Source organism: Sturnira hondurensis, unplaced genomic scaffold (genome assembly GCF_014824575.4).
Source record: "Sturnira hondurensis isolate 20B ecotype Veracruz unplaced genomic scaffold, ASM1482457v3 Scaffold0006471, whole genome shotgun sequence".
NCBI lineage: Eukaryota > Metazoa > Chordata > Mammalia > Chiroptera > Phyllostomidae > Sturnira > Sturnira hondurensis.
Window position 1 is genome coordinate 49,722 of NW_028079102.1, and position 11,665 is coordinate 61,386.

An 11,665-nucleotide genomic window follows, 5' to 3' on the forward strand; every position below is an offset into this window, starting at 1 on the left:
ATCCAGTGCTCCCTCTCCCCCTCCAGACACACTCTTATGTGGCAGGTGCCCAACATCTATGCCTCCCCATGCCCTGACCTTGGCCCACCCCCATGCCTCCCCACCTGCTCCACACATCATTTCCCCAGAAAGATGGGGAAAGGGCACCCCCAAGAAAACAGTCAGAAGACAGTGGTTCCAACAGGTGGGTGTTTTATTGAGGTATTGGGTTACCATTTACCTCTCACTCACATGGCATACTTCTTGGTCCAAGCTCGGGCCATGCTGTTATAGGTGACCCTGTCCTTTAAGTACATCCTGGCAATGGAGGGAACAAAGGCATCATTGGGGTCGGGGTCACAAAGCATGGAGCTGATGAACAAAAGGAGTTTGGATATGGTCATGATGGGAGACCACTGGGACCTGAAATTATCTAGACAGATGTAGCCTCTCTGGTTGATATTGGGGTGGTAGATCGGGGTGGTGAAGTAAATCCGTGGGGGCATGAAGGGGTAGTTGGGTGGGAATTGTATGTTTAGGAAGAACACGCCTCCCTCGTAGGGGCTGTCGTCGGGACCCATGATGGTCCCCTTCCAGGAGAACATGTCACTGTCCACTGGCCCAGCAGAACACATAGGCGGAGGGTCATTGGTGATATCTGTCAGTTCTTTGTGCAGTCGCCTCAGAGCCGTGGACGTGTCCATGGGAGCGGGGATGGCGCGGATATCCTAGTAGGGACAAAAGGTTGGGGGGGGGCGGGTGTCGGTTATAGTGGGTGTGGCTTAAGGGAGCCAGGGTTAGAGAGGCCGCCACCCCCAGGTCGGCGGGTGGGTAAGAAGGCTGGAACTGGGCTGTGGAGGAGAGGGACAGTGTGGGTGGGGGAGGAATAGTTGGGGATTCATGGGGACCAGCAGGACTTGAGGGGCTACTGCTCACCTGTATTCCACTGGTCCCTGGTTCCTCCATCCCTTCCTCCTCCACCTCTTCTTCCTCCAGCCCTGGCTTCTCCATCCCTGGCTCCTCCATTTTTCCTCCTCCACCACCAGGTCTGCTGCTCAAAGCCTGAGCCCCGAAGCTGCGCTGCGGGTGAACACCACCGGCCTGGCACAGGACCAACGGCTTCTGCCCCTCTCTCTGTCTTCAGTCACGCGCCTGGTGCAGGATGGGATACATTCTGTGACGTTCCAAGGGCCGGCTGATGCGTCAGAAAGTGAGTGGGGGCTGGTCCAGGAGAGACCTGAGGCCTGAATGAGAGGGAGTCATTATTTTAACAATGATTACATATTAATACATTTTAATCACATATTACAGCTCTCCATGAAATACATAGATACATTATTACATACATCCATATAGAACTTGTATTAGAAAAATGGTTCTAGTCCTCTGTAAAGATTAAGAAAGCAGATCAAAAAAGGGAGCCACCTGAAATATTTAGCACAGAGAGAGAAACACAGTGAAAAAACATGACCATCCTTTCTTCCTTTTGTTCTCTTGCTCACATTGCTGATCGGTTTTGTCCTATGCACACCATGTTTTGACTTGGAAGTTCCTGACCTGAGCCAGATCTTATGAGATATTTTAGGAATTGGCAATCAGAATCAAGTGCTTGTTTTCTTACATATGACAAATGCACAGGTGTTAGGGTTAATGAGAAAAAAACAACATGTTTCAGAGGGTATTGAAGAGCAATGTATTCTGGTCGCTGCCCTCAACATTCTCACAATATTTCAGTATTTACTTCCATTCTGTGCTGCTTATGGAACTGTTAGATGACAAGTGCACAGTAAGGTTAGCTCCATGACCAGATATGTACAAAATGACCAAAGCTTAATTACCCACTGTCAAGCTATGGCTTTATTTCTGTACACACTAGAAGTTTCATTGCACTGTTCTGGAAATTTCTGTCAACCAAATATCCACTTATATAATGTGTTGAGAAGGGATCGAGGACTCAATTACTTTTACTCTTGGTCCCACCACTCATGGGAGTTTGAAATTTTGATGCATTTACTTCCTGTAATTATCATCACTAATTTACTGAATACCATGTTCTAGGTTCTATGTTATGTGTATTTGAGGCAAAGATAAATATGATATGGTCTCTGCCTTAAGGGCATTCATGGTTTGATGGAGAAAAAGCAAAATGCATTCATATCTACTTGTGTCATCAAAACGGCATGTTCTAAATACTGTGGTAGAAACATATTTATGGTTCCCTGGGTATACGAAAGCTAAGGATCAGAGGTGACTCTTCAGGGGGAGTTCTATCTGAGCTGAGTGAGGAATGATACCTAGGAGTTAGGTAAGACAGGTAAGTCGAATTTAGACAAGGGGAAAAAGGTGGAATGAATAAGGGAAAGACTAAAACTTAGGCAGAAAATAAGCAGGTACGAAAGGCTTGCTATGACAGAAAACATGACAGTTTCTGGGGATTAAATGCATTTCAGTCTGCTGAACAGTATGTGGTTTGAAGAATGCCAAAGCCAAGATGACAATGTTCAGATTGTAAATGAACTTTCACATGAATTAAAAATGTTTTGATTTTATTCCTAATGCTGTAAGGAGCATGGAAAGAACTTTAGGTAGAGGGCAATGTGAATAATTTATGCTTTTGGATAGATCACTTTAGCACCTGGTGTAATGAAAACTTATTAAGAATAAAGGGAAGGGAGTCCTGGAAAGTGTAGCCCCATTAGTTGTAGGGCCTTCCCATACACCAAAAGTTTGGGGGTTTGCTTCCCAGTCAGGGCACATGACTGGGTTCTGGGCTGGGTCCTCATTAGGGGGTGCCCAAGAGGCAAGGACACATCAGTGTTTCTCTCCCTCCCTTCCTCCCTTACTTTCCCTCTCTAAAAATAAATAAATAAATTATTTAAAGATAAATACATAAAATAAATATCTTGTGATTTAATAATATTAACTTCAGTTGTTATACAAATAAAAATAACTAATTATACAACACAATAATTCCATAGTTAAAATTATTTGTTGTAAATTATGTGAAGGTTGAGAATATGTTCACTCTCCCCTTTACCCCTCAATGTTGGGAGAATATATTTCCATGCTGTATTGATGTTGATCTTGGATATGCAATTTACTTGATCAATGCCAAGTGAATAGATGTGATATACAAATCTCCAAAAAAGGCTAATTACTGCCACTTCTTATTAGCTTTTCACAACCTCCTACAAACAAAATGATCTGTGTAATGTATACTCATTCATTCTCAGCTCCCATATGGGAAAACAGCTCATTCAAACCTGAGTTCTACCTTCAACCAGAATCCAAGCCAAGACAAGATGAGGAGACGAAACAAAATTATAGATACACTGAAGACTCAAAAGTAATACATATTTGTTTTAGTGCATGAGATTAGTAGTTCGCTTATTACTGAAACAAAATGTAGCTAATTTGTTATGTTTAGAAAACATAGTGGATGGGTCAATTTGTAATACCTTTTGTTGTAATAATCATAATGCAAACAATTAATGCTCATATAGTTAGCCTAGTTTTACTTTTTCACAGACAAGAAAGTGAAGAAACTACATACTTGTTATTGACACTTCTCATATGGCTTAATCATCTCTTAGTGTCCTTGTGGGTTCCCTAGCTGGTCTCAAGGTGGCTGCTGTAATCCAGGTACATGGTCATCATTCCATGCAGAAGAATGGGAGACAAGAAACTGGTAACACCTGGGTTTTACTTTTTAAAGGGTAAAGAAACTGCTTCTTGGTAGGTGACCTTGGCGGGATTTCTTTTGCACCTTGCTGTCCAGACTGGGATCACATGGCCCCTCAACTTTAGAATGTACACCGTGAAATTGGGAAACACATTACCCTGATTGGGCTAGATAAATTGCAACTCAGTGCTGAAGACTTTTAAAGTGTTTTCCTGATGCAACACCTAGTTTCTGACAGCAAGAAAGAAGGGGGGTGGTGATGGTGAATATCGAAAAGGCAACTAACTATGATTTCTCTTGTTAGAATGATTTATTATATCCTTTAATTCTTCCTCTTTCATCTACTGCAATGCCTGAGTAGGTTAATATATACATAAAACATTATATTTTAAAAGTATGTTTTGCTGCCTTAGAAAGTGCCCTGCATTAATAATAAGGCTTTAAAGGATGTTAAATTGTTGCCATGGCTGGTGTAGCTCAGTGGATTGAGCCCAGGCTTGCAAACCACACGATCGAGGTTTGATTCCCAATCAGGGTACATGCCGAGGTTGCAGGCCAGTTTCCAGCCGGGGACTCATGAGAGGCAACCATACATTGATATTTTTCTTCTTTTCTTCCTCTCTAAAGATAAATAAATAAAATATTTTTAAAAATAAAAGATGTTAAAAATAAAAAAAATGCTACACAGTTAACTGAAACAGTGTAAGCACTGAAATTAACTGAAGCAAAGAAAGCATGATGTCAAGGTGAATTCATATTCACTCCAAGTTCATATTTCCTTGGCAGTAATGCTAACAGATGGGTAAAGTGAGAAAATTAGGGTGTCAGATTTAATGATTCAGAAAGTAGCGTGAGGTCACATTAAAATGCAGTACAGGTACAAAGCATGAGAGAGTTTATGGGCTTTGGGTTTTATAGCTCACGTTCTCCTACATGATTGGATGCTGTATATTACAATGCAATCTTCAGATGTCCCAGGCAGGTTGTGACAACACTGGAAACACTGTGTCAGGTGAAAGCATTTTGTCTCTGTGAGGTAAGTCTCTGTCTGTGTCACTTTCACAGTTGGAAAGATGACATGAACCACAACTTTGTAATACTACATAAAATTCAGAATATAATCACACATCTAGCTCCTGCAAAGTATTTTAACTTTTTCCTTTCCATAATAGTATTTTGATTTGAAAGTGTAAACACAGCACATTATCTCAACTCTGCAATCTTTTCTTGGTTTAGTTAACATTAACTTTTATGAAAGTATTTATACATTTTTTTTTTCCTTTCTAGAACCTCTGGTTTCCTCTTTACTTGGGATGTAATGAAATATGTTTACAAGTATCTTCTCACTTTTAACACATCAACACATTTATTAGCTTTCAGAAAAACTCATGACTTTAATTACAATGTAAGGCATAGCTGCAATTACCTTAGGTCCTCCTCCTTTTGTGGTATTAATTGGGCACATTTAAAAGTTGTTTAGCTTGGCTTTAATTAATTCTGCTTCATTCAAGTGTAAAAGGTCATGTGTTTTTCTATAAGATACTGAGAAACTGGGGAGTAATGTCAAAAGAAAATACCAAATTCAATGTGCATTCTGCAACAATAGCATGTCCAAGAATATTGTCAGTAATAATAATATACTGAATTTATTACTGGGAATTTGGAAATGTGGATTTTGGCAAATATCAGAAAGGATGAAATCTGCCTCTCAAAGTACTAAATGACTAAAAGAATAAATGACAAGAAATGAAGCTTCCTTCCACTCCAAGGTCAAGGTGTAACACATCACTAAGGAATCATGAATCAATGGGTGGCAACCACATAAAACTAACCTCTAGATTTATTGAGATATTTGACAAAATAAAAAAATGTGAACTATATGAAAGTAAAACTGAATTTACTACTTTAGTTATCTGTGAAAACCATAATAAATTTACACAGCAGGTATAACATATGGTGAAGTACTGTTGATATCACTGTCAGTTTTTAATGTGCCACTTCGAAGCCAAATAAAATAGCTAGTTTTTCCACTTGTAGGTGGTTTTGTATATAAAAAGTTAACCTACTTAGGGGAAATGGGAGAATCAGGGCCTCAGAAAGTAAAGGGTTAAGTATTTTGATGGGTTACATAATGACCTGTAAATATTAAAGGCCAATAGGTTTAAACTCATTGTGCCCCTTTTTTTTCACTCAGTAAGAAAAACCTACCATTAAACGCCACTCACATTTTTCACATCTTTCAATAAACATCATGAGAAAATTGCATTTTTCTTGCTTTTACCCCTCCTGATGATATTTTATACTTATTAAGAAAGAATGTAAGAGAAATCCAGTGAAATATTTCTGGACAGCAGTTAATACTACATGATAGAACTAAAAGCAGAATGCTTCCTCTCATGGGAGACATACAGCTGTTCCATGGCACTCAGTCACGACAGATGGAAAACCATTCTTTGAAGGAAATGTAAATGAATGATGCCAAGACAGCAAGTTGAGAAGTAGAGACAAATAATAAAGAACCATTGTGTTACTTCCGCATTTTATAACTATTGTGGCCTGCTACTTATAATCTGATTTACAAAACCTACTGATGTGGTAATCCATGGGGAGACATAGTCAAAGGTCATTTGAAAACTCTTGGTGTATTCAAATATGTAAGAACTAATGACTTGCTTCCTACAGTGCTTCAAATGAGGGAGGTCATGGAAGGTTAAGTACTTCCTTGTTACAACAACTTGTAGATAAATGGAGAGACTCCTGAATATTAGAAGAAGGGCATTTGAAAAGGTGAAAGCCTAGAATTCACATTTAATCATTATAATTTACAAAAGCATACTAATTAACTTTTCAAACTTTAAGAAAACTGTGACTTTTCTAGCCAAACCTCATTTCCTCCAGTGTTATGTTTGAGTAAATGAAACCCTTTCCAAACTACAATAATATGCATGGAAGACTAAGGAAAAGTTATAGACCTTTGTCTTTATACTAAAAGGTTTAACTAAGAAACAAGAACTTAGAATAAACAAAATGGCAATTGTGGTTTAAAGCATAAACTGGATTCAGAACCAATGTTTCTATCAGGCAATAATTAGCAATTAATTTTGATGTAAACGAAAACCCAAAATACAAAGACATACATAAGCATACATGCACATACAAGCTCATGAATCCAAAATAGTCTGCAAAGGAAGCCAAGCTGTAAGACCTCTATGGAGATAAAAGCATTTAGTCGTAACTTAGTGCATCATACCCAGACTAACAGATTCCACAAGTCAATTAACTTGCAAGACCTGTTATCTGTAAACGTAGATTTTTAGACTAGATAATTCCCAAGGCCCCTTAGAGTCATGAGGTATTGTGAGTGTTTTAGAGACAACCAGAAGATTGGATGAGAGGTACAGAGCAGAACAGAGACTTGTTTCAAATATTCAAACAGGATAAATATTATTCAAAGGAAAGTCACTTAATTTCTTCACTGACCATATTACCTCCCACACATACCATCTCAAAACCTATTTCTCCCCCACCATTCCCCCCAACCACATCCATCTCCACCCCCTACCCTCCATCCTTCCCCCAACTTTGGATTTGTCCCTGGGTCCTTTATACATGCTCCTGATAACTGTTCTCCTTCTCCCCATTATCCCCTCCCACATTTCCTCTGGTTACTGTCAGTTTGTTCTTTATTTCAGGGTCTCTAGACCAAAATTCTTTAATGAAAGACAGATGTATCCTATTAGAGACCATTGCTGACATGTCCACGCCAGATTTGAACTTCAGTTGTACCAGTAGAAGTGCAATTGGAGAGATGAAGGAGAGAGACACTTTTTGGAAGATGGATCAACATCTTGTATACATGTGCAAAGAGGCAGGGGGAGAAAAGCCAGATATACTTCTAATTTATGAGCCTTGAATTTTGGAAAGTTACACTTGAACTGATTAAATTGGGTGGGACAGCAGTGGAACTAGTTTTTAAACCAAAGATGATTCTTTTGCTTATTGTCAATGAGTTTAAGAGACATCTAAGGAACAAGCTAAAGTATATAATTGAAGACTGCTGGAGATGGTAAAGATGGTAGCTAATTTAGGCTGCAGACTTTCTAAGTCTAATTTAATCTTTGTCTAATTTATCTTTGTCTTACTTGTCCAAGGCATTTAAGTAGCAAACTCCAGTACATAATAGATTCCCAGCAAACATATGCTGAATGGATAATTAATACATAAGCACTTGTATGGATAAGGTAAGGATAAAAATAAATAATCTGATGAAAGTATAGAAAAAACTGGCTTTGATGAGAGCCTGGATTTAGGAAATGACAAAATGGAAACCAATGAAGCCTACCAAAAATGGCCACAGAAGAAGAAGGAGAACCAGTATTACAGAGCTGTGGTTGCCCAAGGTTTAGTGTTTCAGTACTGTAATTCCCACAATGATAGTTTAGATGTCAGATGTATAGAGGAAATTCTAGGTCAACATTTCAATTGCAGCAGTGCAATAGACTTCCTTACTCAAATCAAGGATTTATTTACCTTTTCATTAATCCTAATATATCATCTCAACTATGTAAGTAACACAACTACCACTTCCAAGGCTGTCACTACTACTCAACCTAGTCTATCATCTGTCTACTGCATCTTTGGTCGTGCTTTTGTTCATGCTTCAGACCCTTTGCAAACCTCATTATGTTACATATAAACTTCATAATATACTTGTTTTCCTACAGTATCTTCAATACTCTCACCTTATCTAAATGCCTTAGAAAATGACACGTCTTACCCCAAATCAACTATGTCTTCTCTCATTCACCATAAAGCACAATAAGATACAGAGTTGGCTCACTTCTTTGCCTCTAGTGCCACTTGCAGACAATTTGAGCTCAGAAATCTGAAAAAAATCACTGACAATACTCTCTTCCCATGACACCAATGCTATTAATTGACACTCTCTCCTCTTTTCCACATGCATCATCCCTTTACTCAATTCCTAGGTAAACACTGGTCTCAAAGTATTTTCCACCTCCACCAGAAATGTTCTCTTTTCTCAACCCCCTGCAATCACCCAACATGAGTTTGACTTCGATATCGGTGACTCTTTATAAATGTCAAATTCACATATTTGTATCCCAACTCTCATACAATTCATCCCCAAATATTTTTAACCCACTGGTGCAGCCACACGGTATGTTTCAAAGAACTTTTCCACCTGACTCATTTCTAAGTACAACATGTTTACCTTCAGCCTGTGTCACTCATCCACACTTTAGGGACCCCTATTTGTTTTTACTGTTTCTTTCACCACCCTTAACTCAGCCTATGCTTAAAAGTTTATGAATCTCATTCTGCTTTCTCTTGACTCACATTTTTAGTCTGATTCCATGTGCAAATTATGTAGTAGGTGGCTCACAGTAATAAATGTTTATTTATTTGCCACATAAGTTGTTGATTTGGGGTTGACTAGAGTTCTTGTCAATATGTCTCCTTCATTCTGGAATCTAAGAGAAAGGAAGGATCCTTATTTGTAACACAAATTTTGCAGAGTAGAGGGGGAAATGCAGTAGGCGAACCACAGGGTGGTTCTTAAGAATCTTATGGCTAGAGGTTTAGAATTCCATTTCATGGGTCAGTGGAAGGCATAGGGAAAAGCCTATCATCGATGAAGCAAGGACTTGTATACTTCTCTGTCCATGAGTGTCAAAGCAGTGATATACACCCCTTTGGTGAAACATGACACCAAAGAATAAATACACACTTTAGAAAATGAGTCAACATAAATTTCTATTGCCAAGGAAGATGATGATGCTTTTTCTGGAACCATATACAACTCGTGCCACCTCCAACAATGCAAGATCCGAAATGGAATACTCACCACTAATCATTTTTAAAATATATTTTATTGACTATGCTATTAGAGTTTTTCCAATTTTCCACCTTGGTCCCCCTCCACAAGGTACCACATTTCCTCTGGCACCCCCCCTTTAGTTCATGTCCATGAGACATGCATATGAACAACTTGGCTTCTCTATTTTTGATACAATTATTGACATCCCCCATCCATTCGTACGTATGAATTTTGCTTTTTAACCCCTACACCTTTCCCCCATTCTCTCTCTCCCCAAACCCAGTTTATAGCATTTCAAATGATTCTCACATCTATGATTCTTTTCCTCTTCTGCTTGTTTATTTAATTTGCTTTTTAAGTTCATTTGTTGATAGTTGTGAATGTCTTGCCATGTTACTATTCATAGTTTCAATCTTCTTTTTCTTAGGTAAGTCCCTTTAACATTTTATATCACAAGCGCTTGGTGATGATGAACTCCTTTAACTTGACCTTATCTGGTAAGCACTTTATCTGCACTCCCATTCTAAATGGTAGCTTTGTTGGGTAGAGTCATCTAGGGTGTATGTCCTGACTTTTTATCATTTTGAATACTTACCGCTTATCCCTTCTAGCCTGCAACATTTGTTGAGAGATCAGCTGACACTTTTATGAGTACTGCTTTGTAGATAACTCTTTTTTTTTCTCTTGCTGTTTTTAAGATTCTCTCTTTATCTATAACCTTTTTTAAAAGATTTTATTTATTTATTTCTAGAGGGGAAAGGAAGAAGAGAGGGAGAGTAATATCAATGTGTGGTTGCCTCTTGTGCATCCCCTGGCAGGAACTGACCTGTAACCCAAGCATGTGCCCTGACTGGGAATCAAACCTTGGTTGTTTGGTCCGCGGGCCTGCACTCAATCCACTGAGCTACACAAGCCAGGGCTATCTATAATCTTTTGCATTGTAATTATGATGAGTCCTGTTGTTGTCCTCTTTGGGTTCATCTCTTTTGACTCTCTGTGCTTCCTGGGCTTGGCTGTCTTTTTTTTTCTTTCACCAGGTTGGGGAAGTTTAAGTCATTCATCTCAAGTAGTTTCTGGATCCCTTGCTCTCTCTTCTTCTGCTACCTCTGAGATGGGCATGTTGTTATGCTTCAGGTTGTTCCAAAGTCCCTTAGATAATTTTCATCTCTTTTGCTCTGATTGGGTGTCTTTTGATATCTTGTCTTCCAAATCACTGATACACCTTCTCATCATCTAGAATACTGTTTATTTCTTCTAGTGCATTCTTCATTTCAAGTATTGTATGTTTAATTCCTGACTGGTTCTTGTTTCAAACGAGACACGTAATCTTTCGTCTGTCCTTGAATTTCATATGGCATCTTTTTCTTTTATAAAGCTGAATGTATTGCATTGCCATTGGTGGGCAAGACCATACATGTTTCAAGAGCACAAGTTAATAAAACAGTGTCTGTGTTGTGTGCCCACCCACCCAAGCAAAGTCTCTTTTCACCCTCATGATATCCAAAGAAACTTGAAACACTTATTCAAAAGCATACTCACACCGGCAGCATTATTTACCATCACTAAGATCTGGAAACTGCCCAAGTGCCTATCAGTCGATTACATGGTTTAAAAGCTATGGTATATTTACACAATAGACTATTACTCAGCTACAAATATCAGAGATGAAAGCTTAAGTTTTGCAACATCTTGGATGAACCTGAATATCCTTTGCTTATTCTTTGCTTTGGAGATAAATAGTCTATTGGTACAAATACATGACTATTCTTGACATAGAACAAAATTAGCTGGCAGCTTTATGTGATTGTGTCTGAAAAATGATGTTTTCACTTTGAATAGGAAACATCATTAATCAGGAAATTATTATTACTTTGGTCCATAGCAACACTAATGTGTCTTTGAATAGTGCTGCTTGAATACATTTGTATATGATTTCTGAAGACTAAATGTGATTGTTTTGGCTTTTAGCATATAAATGGCACCAAACCTCCCTTTGAATTGTTCTGTGTTCCCTTTGTTTCCATATTGCAAAGCACTCACATTCGGCATCTTGCTATTTCTCTTTGGCACCTGACTCACTGCAATAAAGAGAAATTATTCCTGCAGTGAGTCAGGTGCCAAAGAGAAATAGCAAGAAATTATTATTATTTTAGTACAACNGGTGT

General features: G+C 38.6%; 1 protein-coding gene across 1 annotated transcript; it reads right to left on the reverse strand.

Annotated features, from left to right (window-relative positions):
* Positions 1-227: 227 nt before the first annotated feature.
* LOC118989274 (ubiquitin-conjugating enzyme E2 D2-like) lies at positions 228-683 on the reverse strand. The gene has a single exon (XM_037049321.1). The coding sequence runs from the start codon at positions 681-683 to the stop codon at positions 228-230; it is 456 nt and encodes a 151-aa protein (XP_036905216.1).
* Between the last annotated feature and the right edge of the window lie 10,982 nt (positions 684-11,665).